General features: G+C 43.2%; 1 protein-coding gene across 4 annotated transcripts; it reads left to right on the top strand.

Annotated features, from left to right (window-relative positions):
- The first annotated feature begins 15 nt into the window (after positions 1–15).
- On the top strand, positions 16–14,712 carry SAR1B (secretion associated Ras related GTPase 1B). 4 transcript variants are annotated; one of them, XM_041481873.1, is made up of 7 exons: positions 16–205; positions 4,573–4,643; positions 7,471–7,590; positions 8,382–8,447; positions 8,998–9,101; positions 9,252–9,383; positions 10,865–14,712. In XM_041481873.1, the coding sequence occupies exons 2-7, from the start codon at positions 4,589–4,591 to the stop codon at positions 10,979–10,981; spliced, it is 594 nt and encodes a 197-aa protein (XP_041337807.1). In that variant the 5' UTR covers positions 16–205; positions 4,573–4,588; the 3' UTR covers positions 10,982–14,712. The 4 variants fall into 4 exon arrangements, with proteins under 4 accessions (XP_041337807.1, XP_041337808.1, XP_041337809.1 ...); XM_041481874.1 differs by having other exon boundaries at positions 196–267; XM_041481875.1 differs by lacking the exon at positions 16–205 and adding an exon at positions 529–887.
- Positions 14,713–23,481: the final 8,769 nt, after the last annotated feature.

Genomic DNA, 23,481 nt, shown 5'->3' with positions numbered 1-23,481 from the left:
AACCGAACCCCGACGAACACAGCCGAGTCACACCGAACCGGGGCGAGCCCAGACGAACTCAGCCGAAGGCGGCCCAGTCGAGACCACGCCCGCGCATCCGAACGGAGCCGAGTCCATCCGAACACAGACGAGCCCACCCGAGCGTGTGCGCCGCGGGTGCCGGTGCCGGAAGGAGCCGCGGGGGGCGGAGCGGGCGCAGCCGCGGGTGAGTGTCGGTGTCGGTCGGTGTCGGTTCTGCCCGAGTCCCGGAGCACCTCAGGCTCGGCGGTGGGTGAGCGGGGCGGGCGGTGAGGGGTCTGTTCTCCCCGGCCGGCCCCGCAGGACGCTGGGCCATCCCCGTGTCCTGCTGGGAGCGGCCTCCGGGCCGCGGCGGGGCCTGGCCGGGGGTCCCTGCGCGCCCCGCCGAGCTGCGGCCTGCGCGGGGCCGCGGGCAGCGCGCCGCGAGGGGCGGCCGCTCCCCTCCCTTCCCTCCTGTCCCTTCTGTCCCCTCCCTCTTCTTCCTCCCGGCACAGCCCTGGGGCTGCTCGGGCCGCTGGCGGCACCCGCCGGTCCGTGTGGCTGTCCCGGTGCTCGCCGGTCCCGAGCAGCGCTGCCTCCGTGGGTCTGCGATGCTGAGGTGCGCTAAGGAACCCCATAACCCGCAGATGCCCTGCAGCCTCCCTGGGCAGCCGTCTGCCACGCTGTAGCGACCTGGCAGTACTTGTGTGGAGTATTGTTTTGTCTTCAGAAGTTACTGCTTTTAAGGGTTGTGTTCATAAGTCAGTGCATGGTGCAGCAGCCCTGCAGTGAGGATGTGCTCTGACAGCTGGGCTTTGTGAGCCAGGGCTGCCTGAACCTCTGCATCAGGTGCCCTTACGAACTCGTGTGTTCTAGTGCCGTCTTCACAGGTAAACTCTGCTGTCTCGAAATTGAGTTGCTATCAAAGAATTATTAAAATATTTTAAGAAAGTCTATGCTTTTACCTAATTTTCTAACTGTGCCTTTCATTAGCTCTTAAAAATACAACATCCAAATGCAGTTTCAAATCAAAGAATAAACTGTGTTGTAGAATCTCAGTTTATCCACTGAGTTTCCTAGGGATTTTTACTTTTGTTGCCTGTGGTAATATTTTATAATGTTATGGTGATCATGTGTGAAATTATAACTTTCAAGTTATCATGTTTCCATCCTACTTGAAAAACTAAAAATACCCTTAGCAGTAGGCTTTAAGCCATTGCTTGCAGGTTGTGGTTTCAGACTGAACTGTGGCTGAAACTGATGTTTGTGCTCTCAGGCTGGACTGAGAGCTCTTGCTGACAGTCCCCCCACAGGTGTGGCACAGTGTGTTCCCAGTTCACGCAGGAGCTGTTCACTTGGGTGTCACTGGTTTCTGTTTCCTAATTGTTCCATAAAGGCATTTAAAATGCTCTTTAAAACCCTGATATTGTCTCTTACCTTAACTCCACGAGTGAAGTGAGCATTGTCGTAAGGTTTGGAAGTGAAATGATGAATTTTTAGCTAGAAAAAAAGCAAGTTGAGTGTAGGAGGAAAAAATTTCCTAGTTTTCAGAAGATAAGAGGTGTGAGTGAGTTTGCTTGCTAGTCCATGCTGTCAGCAGCTTTCTCTTCAGGAGGCTGGCTCAGTGTTACCAGAGCCACTGGGGAATTCCTCATTCTCCACAGTCTCAGTAAGTGAACCCACATCCTTGGTCTATGGAGTGGTGGACCTGGCTCCACAGGAGTTACTGGGTGGTGCTTTGCTGATGAAATAACCTCGTCCATGGTTGAAGGGGGTGTTTTTCAGTGGTAGACATGTGTCACTGAAGTGATAGTAGAAAGTTAAGTTTGGTATCTTCACAGTGGAGACACAGTGAGTTGGTGATGCCTGTAAAAGTAGTTGGTATCAAAAGACTGTCTTGGTCCGGCACAGCTTTTTGTTCAAAGCTTCTGTCTGCTTCCAGGGGATGATTTTCAAATCAACCATTGAAATAACATTAAAATAGTACCTTCTTCTCCATCATGGCTTGTGAACAGTGATTGCTGAGTCTTCATTGTTCTGCTTTTGTGGTGTTTTTAACGTGAGCCTGAGAGTTTGAGCCTGTATATATTCAACAGCCTCAGCTCTTCCCTGAATTTGTTCTCAGCGTAGCAACTCTTGAAACCAGAGCAGAGTCACTCTGGTTTTGTAATGCTTTGATTTGACACAGCTCTGAATTATAAAGTTACTTTTCCTGTGTGATAACAGTAGATTTAATATCACTATTCAAATATTACCTGTATGCCTTTACAATTAGCTGTCCATTTTTTTCCCATTTTGAAAGTGTTTTCCTTTAACTGCTGCCAGCTGATATGGAGGTTGTTCTGGGAGGATTTGGGTAGCTCTGTTTCCAGCACCACTTTTCTTATGGTGATGGAAATTGAACCAGTATTAATGCCATTTCAGCTGTGTTTGTAGAGTAATCCTGTTCTCAGATTAATCATTTGAATCTGAGCCCTTAAAGTTTTTTCTGTAATGCATGAAGATTGTTTTGGTTGATGTTTTTTATAAGCCTAAGTGTAATAGATGGAACAGGTTGATACAACTGAGCACTGAAGTTATTCTCACGTCAGTAATCTGAGCACTTCTCTTACATCACGCTGTTTGCCCTGATTTACAGGTTATTTGAGTCGATCGTTTCCCTAAGCCCCACTGAGGCTTTTCTCCATTGGTATTTTGCTCAAGCAATAAATAAATCTGCTGACGTGTGTGTTCTGCCATGTTTGCTTATTCTTGACCTTTGATTTTTAGCCATGCAAGGGACAGTTTCAGTCATGGCATTGTGTAACTGGGTGTTTATGCATTGACAAGCATATTTGATTGGTATTCTTAAAAATTGTGCCTGTTGCAGCTGCTGTGTTGTTCAGAGTAATGTAGACGTGGTTAAAGGTTTAAGGGTTAGCTGTGGCGAAACCAAGACACCTGGTGCTTCGTCATCTGGACAGATTTTGTTCCAGTGCAAGCAAAGGTCATTTAAATACCCACTCCTCTTTCCACATTATCTCTGTATGATCTACCTGTTGTTGCGTAGCAAAGAAACTCTGTCATGAGTGCAGTTGCTGTGATGGGTGCCTGGATTTTTGGGCTGGTTCAGACCTGTGTTTTGGCTCCTGTGTGCTGTGCTCTGGGCTCAAAGCTGCCCTGAAGTCCTCTTGTGATCCCCCAAGGCAGCTCTGCAGCTTCTAAACAAGTGTGGTGAGAAGCTGTAGCAGTGTGGATGCCTCTGCCAGCTGTGTTTAGCAGTGCAGTCCAGCTTTTCCAGGGCACTCAGACTCCAGTGTCCTCAGGGGTCGTGTATTCCAGGAGGAATTAGCTGGCTAAAGGCTTCTAAGGATGTTGCCCTTTAGTCTCCAAGAGAACTAAAATGCTCACAGTTCGCTGTGTCAAACTAGTGCTTTCAGTGTGATTTAGAGCACAAGTTTGATGAGGAGCAGTTAGGGAGGCTCAGCCTGGAGAAAGGAGGCTCAGGGGGAAACCTCATCACTCTACAACTCCCTGACAGGTTGTAGCCAGGTCAGGGTTGGTGTTTTCTCCCAGGTGACAAGTGGTGAGACAAGAGGAAACAGTTTCAAGTTGTGCCAGCAAAGATTCAGATTACATATTAGGAAAAATTTCTTCACTGCAAGGGTGACCAAGCCCTGGCACAGGCTGCCCAAGGCAGTGGTGGGTTCACCACCCCTGGAAGGGCTCAGAAGTCCTGTGGATGTGGCCTTGGGGACTTGGCTTAAGTGTTGAACACAGAGGTGCTGGGCTAACAGTTGGACTCAGTGGTCTTAGAGATTTTTTTCAACCTCAATGATTCTATGATTTTCCTCACTTTAGATAATGAGGAAATTAAGATGACTACTCAGGAATTAATTACTTGTGGCTACATAATGAACCTAGTATGGGCTCTCAACTCAGCTTTCTGTTATTGAATCCAAGCTGAAGGAATTCAGTGGGGAAATATGGGGGTCTGGTGGGTTCTTTTTTTAAACAAAACTTTTGTATTTAAGGTTTGAATTGTGGCAGCCTGTGCAGGGCAATACAGGAGGTCACTGCCTTTGGAGGGTAATTCCAGTGCTTTGTGCTAGGTAATTGTTTTCCATGACAAGCCAAACAGACAGGTTCTGTGTGGACAAGGATTTATTTGGTATCTAACTTCTCTAGATTCAACTCTGCAAAACTTATTTGCCTCTTGCTGCCTCCGCTTTGAACCCCAGCAGTTCCCAAGGGTGGCTGGAGCCCTAAATCTGCACTGATATCCCTCTAGTGCCCTCTCTGAAGTGCCACCTTTACAATCCTGTTTAAAATCTACAGTGAATCACCACATACCTTCAACAAATTGTACTTTGGATAAAATTATTTTTACTTCAGCTCACGTAGTGTTTTCCCAAGGGAGCGGAAAATCTTTGCTATTGTCATTTAACTGTTCTGTGATACAGTTTACCAAAACTATTTTTAAAATTATTTTTAACACAGGATTTGAAATAATTTTTGTTGCCTATAAATATTTTACAATGCTTAATGTGCTGTTCTGACAGAACTTAAATGCATTATGTTTTCTCTTTATTTCAGACTATAAGATTCAGATATGTTCCTATTTGATTGGATTTACAGTGGTTTCAGTAGTGTATTGCAGTTTTTAGGTAAGTCATTATTGTTTGGGGTTTTTCCTTTCTGCTATTCTTCTGTAAAATATCTGTTCACCTCTGTTATCTTCAAATAAGACTGCTGGGTAAATAATAATATTTGGTTTGGTGTATATGCAGCAATACTCAAACAAAAGTTTCACTTGTCAATACTGAGCATTTCCAGAGTGTGCTCTCCACTCCATCTTACATTAATCCTTCTTGAAAAAAAATACATTTTATTTCATGATCATATTAAGTAAAACTTTTCTAATCATACTACATTTAAGCTGGTGTAATTCAGTTGGCTTTTATGGGTCTTCTGATTTTTCTCTGCTATAAAGAACTGAACTCAGTTATTTTAATTCAGTTCTTTTGCACGTGAGGCTATCATTTCAGAATCCAAATAGGAGGGACTGTCTGCAAAAAATTAGTGTCAGATATTGAAACCCTTTCTTATGTTCAGCAGTGCATTGTTCTGTGATTTTTTTGTTCTATGCTTCAGAAATTAATGTGAAACTTCACTGGCATCTGCTCAAAAGCCTCAGAAAATTATTCCCTGTTCAAAAAGTCTGCAAGCCATATCAGTCCAAGGTGAAAAAACCCCACAACCATGAGGAAAATTAATGTTAGGATACAATTAATTTTAGGATACTAAAAAAAGGATCAGAAGTTGCAGATCACATAGGTAAAAGACACAATTTCCAAGTTCAAAGGATTTTATTGAAGTGGTCAAAAAGCATTGGAAGCTAAGAACTCATAGCAAGCTGTGCCACCTACCTTTTATCAGTTGAAAGTTTAAAGTTTTGCACTGAATGTCAGACCCTTGGCCTGCTATCAAAATGTTAGCCAGTGAAATTTTAACTAAGTTGACTAATCTTTCTTATCTCTTCTTCCTTAGCTGCACAGTGATTACTGCACACTGGCCTGCTCTTCCATTCCTGTGCAAGCAAAGGCTAATTCTGCTGAAAGACAGAGGAGCTTGAAGCAGCTCCCTCTTTTATGTCCCTCTTTTTCTAAAAGAAACACTTTCTCTTTGCATTCTCAGTTATAGTTAGAGTTGAAGAAGGCAGATCATAACATTTGGGAAACTGCCCACAGTTCCCTGTGCTGTCCTGTCAGAAGGCTAATGGGATCACTTTAGGAAGAACATCTTTGCACAAGTATACTTCTGGAAGGCACAAAAACATTTTTTAATTTGTATGTATATATATAAAAACTAAGGTATTGGTGTAGCCAGTAGCTGAAGTATGGCTGCTTGTTAGTCTTGTGTTTCTCTGAAAGACACCTGGGAAGCTTGAAATGTTGTGGTGCAACCAGCAACATCTGACTGGGAAGCAAAGATTCCTGGAACTGCAGGCTGAGAGTGGGAAAAATATTATTGTTTTCCTATAGTTTAGTAGAGTTTTGCTTAACTCATAAGGTGAGTGTGAACTGGAGTTTCTCCTGTGATGTAAGTTAGTATATGAAAGTGTTTGTCCACTTCTTTCTCTGTAAACATTAACACTTTCTCCTCCACTCAATAGTTTAATAGTATATATATGGGCATGTCAGAAGGTGAGTTTGGGAAGTAAGAGTTGTATTTGAAAGAACTGTGAAGACACTCTGCAGGACCTGCAGTAATAAAGATCATTAATAAAATAAGATGATGAATAGGAGAGAATATTCATTCCTGCAAGTTACAAAACATGTCCAGCTGGAATGTGATTCCTGAGATTAGCTCAGAGGCAGAGGGAGAGGTGAGCAAACAGCAGTGGTGTAAAGGTCTGCTGGGCAGAGGCACCTCTGGCCCTGGAATGCTGCAGCCTCAGAGGGCTGGCTGAACATCCCAACACACACGAGGATAGCACATTACAGAAGAGAGGGTTTTTTTCAGTACAGAACAGGATTGATTTTTTTGTTTTAAATTTAATTTATCTTAATGTTTTACTTTGAATATCAATGAGTTTAAAGCAGTGAAAACTAATTCTGGCAGAGGATATAGTGTTGACAAGTTGTAAGAGAATTGCCCTTTGATAATCTCCAATTTAAGAAAATATGGCGTTTGTGTTTTAAACATCTTTCCTCTCCTTCACAGCAACTGTTGCATTTCTGGGGTTGCAAGTGGAGGGGGAGAAGAAGGGCAGAAGACATTTTCATAAAGATGAAAACCAATGAAAATAAAATTTCTTTTTCCTGTTAGGAAAGCATTATCACATGGGACAAAGTGTGTCAGAAGTGTCCATTCAGGATGTAGCCAACAGTTTTCCTGGGGGTGTGGGTGAAAGTTATTTTTTGTCCAAATAATATGTAAACCAATATTAAAGAATTTATACACAAATGTTGAATCCAGTTTCTCTGTATTATTCTGATTGAGGTCTGAATTTTCTTTTTTTGTCTCAGATGAGTGTTTTGCTGTAATTGGAGGTAGATGAACAGAGTTCAGGTTCAGAATTGTCCATGGTCCAGAGCCTGCTGTTAGTGCTGGGTCTGTGCCCACTGTCCAGCAATGAGCAGAACTGTCCTTTTGCTGAGGCAGAGTAAACTACATTGGTATAATTTAGTCCATTTATTTTTCCTAAGATAATGGAATGCATTTCCATGATTGACACATTCACACCAATTTGTGCCTCTCCTGCCAAGCATCCTCTCAGCTGCATGTTACCTGGTGCAGCAGGCTTGTGGTAAGTGGGAATGTCATTTGTACAACGTGGATAAAGGGCACTGATAAAGGTGTGGTGGAATTTGCCTGGTCTGTATTTTGTACCATGACTGTAACACGTTGTTCCTAGGAGCAAAATCATCTCTAGTGCTGGAAATGAACTCCTGTTGAACTGTTTAATCACCAGGTCCTTTTTTCTTCTAGGACTGTACAAGAAATCAGGCAAACTAGTGTTTCTTGGACTGGACAATGCTGGAAAAACGACACTGCTGCACATGCTCAAAGATGACAGACTGGGCCAACACGTCCCCACGTTACACCCCAGTAAGTTAACAGTGCTGTTCCTTAGCTAGAAAGCATTTGAGGGATTGCAAGAAAAGCAGATTATGCAAGATCTGATTATAAGACCACCAGTGTAACTGGGGAGATACAAGTGGATTTTTGGGGTTGCAATCTATGGATAGTTCAAGAAATCTTAAAAAAAACCTGTGTCTAGGATAGTTCAGAGTGTTATATGTAAAATTAAGAGGTGAATAACAAACAGAACAATGAAGCAGAGAGTTTGTACTGTAGAAGCTGCAAGAGATAGGGGCTTGCAATTTTTGGGAACAACTTCTCTGTATAATTAGAAAATCAGTGTTTGTGTCTCAGAGGTTGCTGTGTAATTGTTATCCTGGTAACCTTGCAGGAGAAAAAGTTCAATACAGGTTGAAAATGTGGATTGGGGAAGTCTAGTAAGGAAGTGAGAAACTGGGAAAGGATGTGAAGAGGAGAAGCCTTGAACAGTATTGAAAACAAAATGCCAAATGCAAAATCTTTTTTGCAAACCAGATGTCAGAGCCAACTGTTGTTTGTGTAACATGTAGGGATAAATAATGTAGGAATACTCTGCTCTTCTTAGCATTGTAGATATTTCACACATGCTTTAATGGTTAATAACATTTTGGTGATACATGAACGTGCCCTTGATTTTGAGAGAATGTATTACTCTTACGTTCTCCTTGAATAAAAAATACTGGAAAGAACCAAAAGAAAGTAAAATCTATGTGCTAGAAGGCCATACTTTTCCAAAGCACTGCATAATCTTCAGCTAGAGTAATTCTCTGTATTTCCAGCTTCAGAAGAGCTGACAATTGCTGGCATGACTTTCACTACCTTCGATCTGGGTGGACATGCTCAAGGTAGGAGTGTGTTTTGACTCACTTAAGCTCACTGAACTGGGCTGGAGTTTGCTTCCAATCAGAAACACGGCCCTGCTGCAGAGACTGACTTCCCAAACTCTTCTGAGACAGCAGGAAAGACATTGGCTGCTCTTTTGCCAATCTCCACCATTTATCACAAACCACAAATATGATTAAGCAAGAGCTGCAGTGAAGGAGAAACTTTTGACTAATACTGTGAGGAGGAGTTCTGTGCTTTGAATTCCTTGCATTTACCTTCAAACTTACCTTTGTTGGCATAATTCTTGGGGAAACAAAAACCATTTCCATACATCAGCATTCATGTGAGATAGAACAGTGATAACATTAGAGCAAGTTATAATTTTTTTCTGTTATTTCAAACTTTGTAAAACATGAAATTGCATCCCAAAGACTGGCAACATAAGCTAAGAATTAAAAAAAAAAATCAAATTAATAAACCCCCACACCTGTTGCTTTTTAATTACCAATGTACATCACTCTATATTTGGGGATAATTTCCTTGTATTTTTATTTCTTATTTTCCCTGTAGCTCGCAGAGTGTGGAAAAACTACCTGCCTGCAATTAATGGTGTTGTGTTCTTGGTGGACTGTGCAGATCACGAAAGATTGCTTGAATCAAAAGAAGAACTTGATGTAAGTTTAAATAAGCTTTTGAAAGTTTAAATTTCTAAGAACTAAGCTCAAATACCCAGCAGACCTCTGCTGTCACCTGCAAATGAGTAGTAGTGATTTGACCTTCTGTATTTTAAATTAATCAGTCCTCCTTTCTCCATTCCTTTGCAGTCACTAATGACAGATGAAACTATTGCTAATGTGCCTATCCTAATTCTTGGTAACAAGATTGACAGACCTGAAGCCATCAGTGAAGAGAGGTTACGAGAGACATTTGGTCTGTATGGCCAGACAACAGGAAAGGTATTGCTTTTTTTTTTTAAATGAGGTTTTTTGCTTAGACAGTTAGTTTGCCTTATTTGTGTGTTGACTCTGGTTTGCTCTGCTATGCAAAATAAATGTTTTTATAACTTATAAAGTACTTAGTCCATAATAACAGTATATAGAATGAATCCTGGACTCTCTTTGTGTGTGTTAAATGTATGTCTGCTACAACTTCTTATGTCGTATTTATTGCCACTTTTTTTCAGAGAAAATGTATTTGTATCTGGAATAAGTTTTAGTACTTCAACTTTCTTATGCACTATTTTTAAACAGTTTTCAGAGGCTATAGTTGTAGAGTGAATTATGAGAGAAAACTGAATAGAATCTTTCTCATTTCAAGTGCAAGCTTTAATAATTTTCTACCTAACATATTTGCCTAAAGCTTAGAGTTAGATTTACACTATTGTAGAAGTCTTAAGTTTGTAGGTTGTGGAAAGGAGAAAGTTCCTACTGGCATTCTTAGCAACAAGGCAGATTTCTAGTAAGGATCCTTGTGATCCTTCAGCTCCTGCTAATGTAAAGTTAATACAGCGCTCCACTTGTGAGCGTTAGAAATGGTGTTTGATGTCCTTGGCCCTTGGAAAGAAACCTCCTGCAGCTGACAGAGTCGTTCCACTGTGGCTTCCAATCACAGCTCCCATTAACTGACCAGCTCTGCTGAGGGCAGCTGCCTTGCAATTCCTCTGTGCTTATTCACTCTTAGGTGCCTCCCTTTAAGTTCAGTGCCAGTCATAGTTTAGGTCAGGCAGGAACAAATCTTTAGTTTCTTGTTTGTTGCATTTTGCCCTCTTGTTTTGTGGTCTTTACACAACATGTGTTGGATGAAGCATGGACGCCACTGTGAATCTCCAGTTGAAGAGCAGCTTTATTGCACTGTGCTGATTTTGGCAAGCAAGCACATGGCACTCTTGCTTTGATCAGTCCTAAAATTTGTAGCAAATGTTTTTTTTTAATCTGGTTGGAAAACTGTTGCAAACAGAGCATGGAACTGTGACTGAACACCAAATATAAGCTCTAAAATTCTCTTTGCATGTTTGCTGTTCCATTCTGGTTTCACATACTTCGCCCTGTCCAGTGTGGATGCACGTGAGAAGATGCATAATGTTCTTGTACACGAGTTACTGAGATGAAGGCTGCATGTTCTGGTCTCTCTGTGGAGGTGTCAGGCCCAGAGGAGCTGGGGATGACCCACTCCTGGAAGTGTTTTTGTGCCAGTTTGGACAGGGCTTGGAGCAACCTGGCCTAGTGGAAGGTGTCCCTGCCCATGGCAGGGGTTTGGAATGAGATTAGCTTTAAGGTCCCTTCCAACCCAACCCATTCTGTGATTTTAGATTAATTTCTTTTCCAAAACTCCAGTGTCAAACACAAGTTAAATAGGGGCGTTCCATAGAAGCAAACGTCCATGTGGAATAGATGTCATTTATAAGGGAACTGTAAGGGATGTTTGTGTCTCTCTGCAGGGCAGCACACCCCTGAAGGACCTGAATGCCAGGCCCCTGGAGGTGTTCATGTGCAGTGTGCTGAAGAGACAAGGCTACGGGGAGGGGTTCCGCTGGATGGCCCAGTACATCAACTGACCCTGCCACAATCACAGCAGCACTGCCTGGCCCAGCTCAGTGTTGTCTGCTCCTTATTTGATCACTCAGTGTACGTAACTTGAATTCATTTGACTGTTCAATTTTAAAAATGCACATTTTTAGCTAATTATATCATTGATGCTAAATTGTAAGTGTGAGGATTGCAAAATTATTTCAAGCAAGTTTGTAAGTTTAAATACCACAACCTGTGAGCTTTCTAATCCCATGCAACATCCTTTTGCAGCTTTTAATTTAATGAGTCTCCAGCACCATTTTTGGTCAGAGCAACTTTCCAGTACAGTATGTTTGAATGCACTTTTTAACAGCTGAAAATGATGAACATGTGAAAAATATTTAATGCTTATGTTAAATTTTTTATGTACTTTTTTGAAACTGGTTTTATAACTTTAGAGTATATAACCATCTTTCAAGGAATAATAAATAATTAGCTGATGGATAATTGCATGATGCCTTACAGTTTTCAATAATACATTTTCTTATGCAACGTCATGCAATAAATTTAAATCCAGTTTTTGGCATCTTTAATGGGAAATGTTTCATTTTAATGTGTCTTAACTAGTGAGGCTGATCTGAATATGTGGGATATTTTCCTGAAACACAAGCAGGCCACAAAGTAGCTTCATTGTAGATCAGAGTAAGGTGGGTTTTTTCAGAAGACTAAATTGTATTTATTTTAGGATTTTCCATAGTAAAGGAGAAATCTACTGTGATGCCCTTATAATTACCACAAATATAAAAACTCTAAATTAGCTGTGCCAAAGTAAGTCTTGAATTAATGACAAAAGTGGTCTTAATCTGCTGGTCTCTTGATTTAAACCCCTGATGTGACACAAGAAATACAGTTTCTTTCTGAAGAAATAAGAATACCACTGCACTAAATATCCCATTTCCAATTTAATTAATTTTTGGGTTTACCAGAAGACTTGCCCATGAAATTTCCAGGTAAAAAAAAGGAATTGCCATTGCTGTTTTTGCAAGTTTACCAGCTCACACTTATTGGCCAGTTTAATTTTTAGGACAAGATGGATTCTTTTACGTGGTTTTGCCCTGAAACCTGGCCAGTGTGGCAGCTGCTGGCTGCCCAGGGCACTTTTTTTTCTGGGGTAAAATGCAATTTCTCTTTCTAGTTTCTGATGCTTTTCCCTGCTTTTGAGTGTTAGTTCCCCGAGGAGAAAGCAGGTTATCTTTGAAGAAAGGGTATTGCAGCATGTTTCATTGATGCTGACTGGGAGCTGTGGTGGGTGCTTTCTTGCTGGGCAAGTTTTACTCCTAATTTGCCAAATGAATGTGGGGTTTCAGCCCTGGAGTCTCCATTTCACTATGATGGGTTTGAGTTTCACTGTGTAGTTTGTTTTGTCCTTGTACAAATACAAACTGCTGCCAGTTGTACTGAATCCCTTTTACTTCCTGTTGTATATCTTCTCCAAAATACTTCAGGCCTTATGTTTCCAATATCCATGGCAGCAAGTGTATTTCTGACTGATTTGATTTCACAAATGACTTTCTTTTGACCTCTGGGCTTGAATCTCAGATCTAAAGGCTGTAGGCACAAAGCAAATAAATGAGACTTATTCCTTGCCCAAACCTGAACTGGTGTGATTGAATATTGATGATCAGTTCCCCACAGTCCTAGATTGTGCATCTGAATAATGCAGAACCTAACTAATATAAATTGTAAATGAAGTTTATTACTGCAGAATCACATGCAAAAGATTAAGCCCAGTTTGTGTGTGGTGCAGTTCAGTGTGAGGGCATTGGAGGGCTTTTCCAAATGACCAGCATAGAGAATTCTGCATTTAAACTCGTGCTCAGCTGTAGAGTGGTGTCTCTGCTGCATAAATCCAAACTGGAGGCAAGAAGTGGCCTCTCACCACTGTGTGGACAGTGTGTGTCTTTACTACCTACAGCCATTATGTAGGGGATGTGCCTCTTGGTTTTTTTTTCCTAGCTTTTTCTGATGATGGTTATAATGCAGAGAACCACAGCTAAATCACTAGATGGTGTAAATATTAAAAGTACTACTTGCAGAGTCACATTGTGGTGTTGATGTGAGGGATTTGGGACTGTGTTGCCCCTGCTTATGGAAATGAAGCTGGAAGTGGAGATTTGTGCTGCACTTCCACAGGCTGAGCCGTTGCATGGGCTTGGAGGGGTCCTCTTCACCTGCTCTTCCAACCAACTGTGAACAGTAGCACTAAAGAAAGGGGTAATCCTATTAAAAATTAAAAAGGAAGGGAGGTGATGGTGCTTAAAAGCGTGTGTTAAGAATAGTTCCCAGTGTTGTGGAAACACTCTTGATTTCCTGGTTCCTGCTCTGGGATGGTGGCTGAAATGTTATTGTAACAAGGGCATGAAGATTCCTTGTGTTATCCAGCTGGGTATGTTGTTGAAATAGGTGATCAATGCTCAGTGAAATACATAAATAATCTTGCTCTATTTCATTTCATTCAGCAGAGGAAGGACCTTTCTTCTGTAGTTTACATTCTGTTGTGCACATGAATGTGAATGAGTGTTGTGTGTCTTTGTGTGAAGACTTTATTAATAGACAAATATACTGATGAGAATTTTCCTGGTGGTTCTCATCCCCACCCCCTCCATATCCCCCTGGCCATTTATTTCTATTTTATTCCTATTACTGTGGCCAGTCTTGCTTCAAAAAAAGTAGTGTTCACATTTGGGTCTGACTTATATGATTTTTTTTGCACTCTTGACTATGCAGATTTTAATTGAACATCACTTTAAAGAATGTGAAAAAGAAAACTCATTAATAAAGATGTTATTTATGAATTGTCTCATTTTGTTTTTACATTGCAACACTTCCTTAAGAGAAATTAATGCAGATTTCTAAGATCCTAATATCTACTTCTGACAGTGGCCTGTATTTCACAGCAGTGACCCCATTTACTAATGTCTCTGGGTTGAATAAGATTTCTTTTGCTTGGATGTAATTAAAATTGGGGTCTAGTATGTATTGTATAACTGAGAGGCGATTGCTGTATTTCAGTCTTGGTTTAATACATTTTTCAGCAACAATTATTGGCATTTGAGATGGGAAAGCTCTCCAAGCTTTCTCATTTATCCTCTGCCAGATCAGGATTATTTCTGTGTTCAGGTCCTGACTATGATGTGCCAAAGGTGGCCTGTGGCATTCACTGGAGTACAGTACCTGCATGCATGGGAGCTTTATTGTGTTTTGATAAATGGCTCTGAGCATCAAACAGAACATTTGGCATTCACTTATTTATAAATAATGTCAGTTCAGAAAAATGATGGGAGTGGTCTCCAATCCCAGTGAATTCACAGGTTTGCTGGAGGTCAAATTGTTCTTCTCTTGTTTGTCCTGTCAGAGTATTTGGTTGTTCCCAACCAAAGTCCAGTGTTTCTGTTGACTACAACGTGCTCACATTTAGGTCACACTATTGTTAGTTGTGGACTGAGGAGTTACATTTGAGCTTCATCCACTGGGGTCAGTGGGGACGTGTAACTTCCTTGCACTTGGACAAACCACTCTTTGCACTGGTGTTTCTGTTCTGAAATGTGAGTGCGCTCAATGTTGAAAATCGTAATTTATATAATAAACTGCAGAAGAAAAGCTAAAGATGAAAGTGTTCTTTAACATGTTGTCGATGCATTTGTTATTATGTTGTCCCATCCTGTGCTGGAAATACAAGTATTGGGAATAGAAAATAAAATTTTGCTTGAAATTTGAAGGAGTTTTAAACAGGTAGTTCTTGACAAATTATCAAAATCAGGAAAAAAGTGTGCTCAGTATATGATCTAGGAGTGAGTTTGGGTTTTCTTGGGTGGGTATAGTAATAGTTCTGTCTCATTTTTGCTCAAATTCTGTTTATGGGTGTATGGAAAAAAATCCTCTATCTGGAAAACTCCTTGAACATGGAAAAAATTGCCTTTCCTTTGTTGCAGTTCTAAAATAAGATGGAAAGATAGGATCTTAGAGGTGACTGGTACTTCCTTAGACTCCAGCTGCCCTCTAGGATTAGCCCTGTTGGTTGGACTATGGAGTGGGGGTTGGCACTGAGTTCCAACTTATCAAACCAAGCCTAGCCCACAGGACAGTGTGACAACCTACTGTCAGAGAGCTATTTTCCAACCCTAAAAACATTCTCCTTAGTTTACATTTTTCAAATTATTTTTTGTCTGCTTTTGAATTACAATTAAAAATTTGATGAGCAAGTATGGTAAAATAATAATTTAAAAAATATATCACTTGTTTTTCTTATGAGCCTGTTTCTTATTGCACATGTTGCATCATAGTAAGAAATCTTACAGTAATATTCTGGAGCCTTTGATGCCTTTCATTTCAGGGCCTCAGAGCTTTCAGTCTGCTAATGTTGCCTCATCATGCTTGTGAGTGGAAGGGCTCCTGTCCTTGTTTTACCTCTGGTGGCTGGAGGGATTGGGTCATGCTTGGTCTCTGCCTGAACAAGAAGAGCTCCCACAGCAGCCTTGAAGGAAGTGGTGCCTCCCTGACGTGGGCACCGTTTGCCCATGTCTGTAACAGGATGACAAAGCCTCCCTCACGTAGAAGCTACTGGAGATACCTCACAAACCTTGTGTAAATTAGTGGCACGCTGGGCTGTTTTGGGCGGAGCTTTATTCCAACACTTTCATGCTTAAACATTCTGAGAAAGAGAGATCTCTATAACAGAGGAAATTCTGCTTGTGTTTTCAGAGCCATTGTCAGGCACAATGCAAGAGAGAACCAGTATGAAGTTTAGACGTTGTTTGCCGTTATTATTTTGTGAGAAACAAAGAAAACCCAAGAAGTTCCTCTGTGGGTAGTTGAAGTTAACTGAGCTGCTGCGAGTCTGACTGCAGTGAAGAATGTGTAACAGATCCTCACACATGTGACTGTGGGATGAGTCTATTTATGTCTCTGTAAACATGAAATTATGAAATGCACACCATGGAGATGGGGCTGGTGAAGTCCTTGGCTGACCTGGTCAACTGTCATTTGGCTTGCACCTCTCTGGGAGTCCAGAGAGGAATTTAAACTTGCTGCAGAACATTGTGCTGCTGGAAGATGTTTAGTGAAAGGGAAGCAGGTTCATGCAATAAAGCAAAAAAAGCATCCTGTGTGTTACCAGATAAGAGGGAAAATGCTGTGAGTTTCTGTAATAATATCTCAGACACCTTGTGGGCATAAGAGCACTTCACAAAGACAGCATCTAGAAAAAAAACCCACAATAATTTTTCTATGTTCCAGATCTGAAATAAACAGATGTGTGGCTGGGACTTGGATCCTTTCTGCAAAATATAAAAAAAGTGCAAATCTCAAGATTGCAAAAGAAGAAAAAAAGATGTGAGGGAAATGGGTCGTGGAGACTTTGCCTTTGCACTCATTAGATGGTACCAGTGGTGACCTGCACAGTACGAGGCTGTGGTGGGGAAGGAACTGCTCCTACTCTGAGTCCTTGGCTGGAGCCTTCTGGGATGCAGCCCATTGCCAGAGGGAGTGAGTAGGAGGGTGGCACTGGGCAGGTGCTTGCTGGGACAAGGAGCAGCCTGTCTGTGCAGGCACAGGAGTCCTGCCAGTGGGAGGAGACCCAAAGCCTGTCCTGGGAACTGGGTGAAAAAATCATGCAAGGAGGGCGAGCAAAACTCCATCCAACCTGGCCCTGAACAAGGACAGGACAGCCTGTCCTGGACAGCTTCTCTGGCCAGCCTGTGCCAGGGTCTCACCACCCTCACAGGGAAGAATTTGTCCCTCATATCCAGTCTAACCCTGCCCTCTGTCAGTGTAAAGCCATTCCCCCTACCCTGTCACTCCAGGCCCCTGTCTGAAGTCCCTCTCCAGGTCTCTTGGAGCCCCATTAGGTTCTGGAAGGGCCTGTAAGGTCTCCCTGGAACCTTCTTGGCTCCAGAATGAACAACCCCAGCTCTCAGCCTGTCTCCAGAGCAGAGATGCTCCAGCTCTCAGAGCATCTTTGTGGCCTGCCCTGGAGTTTCTCCAACAAATCTCTGTCCTTTTTATTTACTCCATTTCTGATTTTCTCATTTTGCAGAAGAGGCAATCAAACTCCCACCTCATTTTCAGCAAATGCTTGAGCACAGCCCTTTCAGAAACAGATGGTGCCCCTCCATTCACACACAACATCCCCCAAACTCCTGGAGCAGCATGTGCCTTCATCTCCCTCCTGTGCAATGCAGCCTATGGGACATGTGTTGCAGCATGGGAAGGGTTCAGTGAGGAGCCTAGGTTGGTATCTTACTGCTGCACAAGAGCCAAAGAAAACCCTGAAGCCCCAAATTCAGCTCATTCCCCCCTGCAAATGCACCCATACCCCATATTGTCTGGATAGGCAGCTCTGCCAGCAGTGAAGTGTTGGTGACTACTGCCAAAATTTTGACTAGAAATTACTTTTAAGTGGTTTTACTATGAGCTTCCTAATTGTGTACAAAGGACAGCATGAAAGAGTAGGATGGCAAGAAAAAAATGTGTTAAAATTTCACATTAACTGCCTACTTGCTGTTAGGGAAAATCAGAAATTTATGCCCCAGTTTAAGCTTGTCATGGTGTGCAACCCACTTTTGGGGTACTTTACAGAAATCATCCCAGTTGTAGTTGAAACATTCATTTTATTCTCATTTTCAAGTTATGTTCTTGTGCTTTTCTTTGCCTTGGACACACAGAATCATAGAACTGTTTAGGTTGGAAAACCCCTCTAAGATCAAGTGCAACCATTCACACAATTAATTGGTGTTAAAGCTGCTCTGTGCCCTGTGCATTCCTCCTGCCTTGGAGATGAATCCCAGCCCATGGCAAGGATTTAACATGGACCATGGCAAGGTTTGCTGGAGCACTCGGTACTACAGCTGCAAGAGATTTGAGCCATGATTTGATTTATGTCCCACAGGGAAGTGCAGCATCAGGTATTTAGGATAAGGTGCTGAGTGTAATTCAATCTTGACAATTATGGGGTTAAATGCTGCCAAAAGTCTTAGTTTCTTTTCTTTATTGGTACTTAGTTGCAGAAGGACAGGAGGAGACTTACTGAGGTTTTGGTGCATAGGAAAAGCAGGATCAAGCCTTTCATTTTGCACCTTTAAACTCTCAAAGCTCAGTTTTGCTCATGCAAAATTTGTTCATTCCTCACATGCTGCTGGTGCTGCATTTGCTGGACTGGGGTGATGTATCTCTGAGTGATAGAGGGGATTCTAGCTCCAAAAGAGCTCCTTTGATTCAGATTTCAAAAATATATAGTTAGGATCTGTGTAAGAGCTTCAGTGAAGTGGATAATTTGGATGTTGGCCTCCTTTTCCCCATAAATTTTTGTAATTAGAGGTGTCTCATTAACCAACAGTTGTGTTTTCTGCCTTGTGGCAGTTTGTAGAAACTTGATATTTCCAGGTATTTCAGTTCTGTCACTTAGATACTTGACTTTCCTTGCAAGCATTTGTACTTAAACAGCAAACAGATTGGCAGTGAGATGTGGTTCATGTGAATGCTCCTCATAAAAAACGATTACAAAAGCAAACAGAATGATCACTCCAGGTTCACTGAGGAATAGGAGCAAACCAAGGCTTAACCAGCCATGAGTCAATGCAGAAATTAAGTGCCTATTTATTGGTAAATAAAGGCTGGCTCCCATTCCCTGCTTTGAAGCCCACGTGCCCCCGAGGGGTTTGGAAAGTGGTGATGCAAACTGATGAGTCACAGTTTAGAACAATAGTTTCTTCATGTGAAATGACTCAGGATAAAAGAAAAACAGGTTTTTTAAGAAGCTCCCACCCTAATAAAACAGTAGGACATCTTGAACCCTGTGCTGAAAGTATATCTGTTTCTAAAGGGTAAGGTGGTGGGTGCCTGAGTCAGGGGATCAGGTTGTGCCTGCTTTCAGCTCATTTTCTACTTCCAGAGCATGCATGGGGATAACCAGAGCAAAAAAAAAGAAGTGTATGAGCACCATGTATCAAACAACATCTCATTTAACACTGAAGTGTGGTCTTTGTCTGCACCACAGTCCCTGCCCTCTCCTCTTTGCCCAGTGTGAGGTGAAGGTTGGTCCTGCTGGGCAGGGGTCACAGGGCTCCCTATGAGGTCTGGTGGGATTTTCTTGGGATGGGAGATGTCCCCTGCCATGGCACAAAGAGCTTCTTCATGAGCTAAGGGCTCTGCTAGGGACAGTGCTATAAAAACAGCACATCCATATTATAGATGTGTTATCTATAACATTATCTATATTAGACATATCCCTGTTTCCTCCAGTGAAGGTGGAATATGCTGCTCTGTAGTTTTCATGGCCCCACAAATCCATTCCATGTGTCTTGTTGAGTACTATGGCAGAAATTACCACCTTAGAAATCTGAATGTAAATATGTACAATTTTTAAAGGGTTTAATTACAACAGAACAAATAGGCAAAGGGAAAGGCAAGCTACAGTCTGTCAATGAAAACACCATAATCAGATTAACACAGCAGGCCAAAAACCAGGCTTTTTTCCTCTCTGTACTATTTGTATCACATGATGGGTAGCAAATTTCCCAATAGTTTTCCTCAGCCCTTTGTGTCCTACACTTTGTTGGGTTTGTCTGAAGAAAGAGGGAACTCCTGTCTTTCTGGGCTGCTGGCATCTCCCCAGTGCCAAGGACTTCATCCACAGTTCAGGCGTCCTTCCAGTCAGGCATGCTCCCGGGAGGATTCCTGCTCTCACTGCTTTCCTTCCATCCATAGGTGGCAGCAGGCTTTAAAATCTTTAACCTCTCAACACTGATGTTTTTTAAGAGCTCAGGGAGTTGTGCAACCATCTCCAGAACTACTGTGCACAGAGCTGGGGTAAGAGGAATGGATTCTTTTCAAGGAATGAAACGTCCTTTGCAGCTGTTTACTGAATTGCTGAATTGTGAAGACAAACAGCAGAAAGTCAAACTCGGGAGCAAGAAAGGGCAAACAGGCTCCTGTCTGGGGCCAACATACCCTTGCAAAGGGCAGCAATTTCATCAGATAAGCAGCTCAGGAAGACAAATGTGGTTAACAGCTTTCCCCTGAAAAAGTATGTGGATGTAAAAAGCTGTGGTGTGGATTTTAGCAGCTCTGCTCTAATTTGCTCTGTGTGCCTCTGCCTGCAGCTGGATCTCTGCTCTCGCTGCCTGGCTGCTGCCTGGGTCAGCCGAGGTGGCAGGGCCAGCTCTGCATGCGGGGACACAGGGACAGCAAGGGGCAGAGTGGCTGCTCCTGCTCCAGCAGCACATGGAATACAATCTACTCCAGGGTTAGCTGCTCCAAAGGCTGCTCAGGATCTCCAGGGCTGGGATCTCCACCGTGATGCCTCCACCTGCCACAGCATCTCACTGGCTGCCCTGGGCTGGGCAGGGCTGTGAGCCAGCCCTCCTCCAGCCTCCCACCCCAACTCCTTCTGAGGATGGAGGGTGGAGGAAGAAGATCAGCGTCACTGTCTGTCCTCACATTAATTTTAGGGTGTGAGTCCCTGCTTGAGCTGCTCAGCACACCCTGGGTGCCACGTGCCAAGCACACTCCAGTGGCTGGCTGTGGTTTGCCTTTTACTCCCCTGTGTGTCCTGCCAGGCTCACACAAACACATCAGATCGTGTTGACAAGGACCAAAAGCCACGTGGGCTGGAGGCAGGGCTGGAGGTCAGAGGGCTCCCAGAATGAGGCACGGCTTGCTTGGAGGAGGCACTGAGTCACGGCCACCTCCCAGGATGATTAATTGGGAATTTGTTAAAGCATGGAGAAGGAAAAGGTCAGCCGCAGGTGCACTGGCCAAGAGCGAGGGAAACCCTTCACAGAAGTTATTATACTTCTAATTAATCACTGCTTCAATTGAAGGAGACATTCTTTTCCACCTGCCCAGTAGCTGATGGGGTGCTGCTGGAACAGTGGTTATGACTCATTTGGAAACCACAGAGGTGACAGGAATTTTGACAGACAATCCTAAATAAAACCTTGCAAGCTTTACAGGGTGCTTATAAGATTAAATAATAATAAAATTATAGTTACAGTAGTGTCTACATGCACAGCGAACTCTGTGACTTGGCCTGGAGGGGAGGCATCCAAAGGAGAAGAAGAAAGCCTGGGTTTGTGGATGGATGTCTTGAGGCTGTGAGGGAGCAGGATCAGGCTGGTGAGCAGAGAGGCTGGGAGGGAACATGGTTCTCCGTAGCACAGACAGAGCCCATCCAGCTTTCTGCATGTGCTGGACTGGGGGCTGTGCTCAGCTGAACCTCAGGGAAAGGCATCTTCCCCACATTTATATCCCCAGCCTCATTTTCTGATCCTGGAGGGAAACGTACATGCTGACTTAAATTTATCTTTTCCCAATAACGTGATTAAATACACGTTTTACACAGCTGGCTCGCACAAGGCAGGGAGGATTTCATGTGGGGGTGCAATGCTGGTGCCAGTGCTGGGACATGGGCACCGAGGCTGCCACATTCCCTGGACAATCATTAGCCCACACCACTGGCAAGGGGATGCCAGAGCCCCCCTGCTGCACTGCAGAGCTCTGAAGTGAAGCACAGCCACTTGTTTACAGCCACGAGCTGGCTCTGCAGGCAAAATTACCCCTATTTTGACACCTCTCAGAAGCACTGAGTGATGGCTCTTGGAGAGGAGCAGCAGCTCCACTCAGGCTGCCGCTGACAGTTCCAGATGACAGGAATATGAAGGCTTAATTATGATATAATTAAGTTGAAGTGATCATCTCACGTCTGTTTAGTGTCTAACATAAAATGATCTGGTGATCTCAGTCTAGTTTGCAGTGGCCTTTGGTTACAAAGCAATAGTGTGGGGGTGGGAGTGGGTGCTGAAATCCTGGGGGGAAAAGGGGGTCAGGGAGAGAGGTCCTGCCTGGGCAGTGGAGGCTGCTCAGAAAACTGGGCTTCTGCAGTGTTCTGCCTGTATTTGGGTGGATTTTTACTTTGCCTCCTCCAGGAGCTTCCCAAAGCATGATTTCTGTGTCAGACAGCTGTGAGAACAGCAGTTCTTCATCTGCTGTGGCATAAAATGCAGATTTGTGCATGACACAGACAGTGGCTGTCCTGTGCTGCTGCCTGGACTGGGCTGGGAGAGGGGGAAGCCCTCAGCCTGGATCACCCTCACTGGTCCTGAGCACCCATCTGCCGTGCTCCCAATACCCAGGAACACCAGAAAAAGTAAAAATATTTTTAAGATAACCACTATTCAAGCCACTGATGTATACCCCAGCTTCTTGGTAGCTGCTAATGTCATACTTCCTTGGAGGCAAAGTTCAGAGGATGGATCCTATCCAGGATGAACACCTGCCATGGGGCTGCAGGGAACCTCCTGTGCTGTGAGCACCCCAAGACTGAGCCTTGGTGGTGGCTGGTGCCACACAGAATCACATAGAATCAGAGAATATTCTGAATTGGAGGAGACCCATAAGTATCGTTTAGTACAGCTCAGCACACAGGCAAACTCTTCTCTCTCTTCCCATGTGGAATTGGATTTTTCAGCCTTAAATTCTAGGAATATAGTTTTTCATTTACAGATATTCAAGGTATCTTGACTATCTGCAGATAAAAAACTATATTTATAGAGCTATCTATCTATAGGTATTTACCCATATGGATTTTCATATACAGATATCTCAAGATATTCATTATAGATGTGCCTGTAATATACTTTTATAAGATAAAAACCTTTGTAATTTCAGGAAAGTGTGGATGCTGGCATTGGTGGGTTGCTCAGCTGTAATTCCTGAGTATCTTCTGTGCCCGTGGGTGGGAGCTGACTAAGGAGAAGCTCTTTAACCCCATAGCTTCAGCACAGATTTGCTCCTTGGTGGTTGCTGGTTTGGTTGTTCTTCTCTCATCAAGGGTAGGGTAGGAAATGTTAGGACAAGTGTTAGGCCATGTTTGTGTTTTAAAGGCATTTCATATTGGGGTTCACATCTGCCTTGGGAAAACCCAGAGAGGAGTTGCAGTGAGTGGGGGACATTTGCAGTTTAAGTGTCACTCAGTAGAAGTCCTGCTCAGGCTGGGCTCTGATCTGTCATTCCCAGCCTCCATCTGTCCTGCTGCTCCCGCACACCAAGGGCCCGCAATTAATTCCAGAAGAAGTTCAGCCATTCCCCTCTGGCTCAAACACTCCATGCCTTTACCCAAAAAAGATCTCCAAGTGCTTTTTGACTCTGAGCTGGGGATGCAGCAGCTTCTGGGCAGCTGGAACAGGGCTTCTTCTCTGTCAGGTGGATTCTGCTCCATCACTACAGCAAATGCTGCTTTCAGCTATTTTCACCATTTCTTTGCACTAACCACATGGGAAGTAGCTGCTGTACAGCCAAGTAGTGTTTGTACCTGACAAGAGCCCACGATTTCAGATGCTCCACCCTTCCCCTGTGGCTTTGCTGCATTGCTTGCTGCTCTTGTGGTTCATGTGGAGCTCACTAAAAGTGCCAAAGCTGGGAGCCATAGCAGAGCTGTCCCTCCACAGGCACAGCAAGTGCCACTGCAGGCAGTTTCCTCAGCTGCTCCTAG

Source organism: Pyrgilauda ruficollis, unplaced genomic scaffold, assembly GCF_017590135.1.
Source record: "Pyrgilauda ruficollis isolate IOZ18807 unplaced genomic scaffold, ASM1759013v1 scaffold57, whole genome shotgun sequence".
NCBI classification, from domain to species: Eukaryota; Metazoa; Chordata; class Aves; order Passeriformes; family Passeridae; genus Pyrgilauda; species Pyrgilauda ruficollis.
Note: the sequence above shows the minus strand (reverse complement) of the source record. Positions and strands in the feature narration are given on the sequence as shown.

Bases quoted from the DNA above. Each gene is read 5' to 3' on its own strand.
- SAR1B (XM_041481873.1), top strand. From the start codon at position 4,589: ATGTTCCTATTTGATTGGATTTACAGTGGTTTCAGTAGTGTATTGCAG. The intron at 4,644-7,470 runs GTAAGTCATTAT...TTTTTCTTCTAG, and splicing joins TAGTGTATTGCAGTTTTTAG to GACTGTACAAGAAATCAGGC. The intron at 8,448-8,997 runs GTAGGAGTGTGT...TTTTCCCTGTAG, and splicing joins TCTGGGTGGACATGCTCAAG to CTCGCAGAGTGTGGAAAAAC.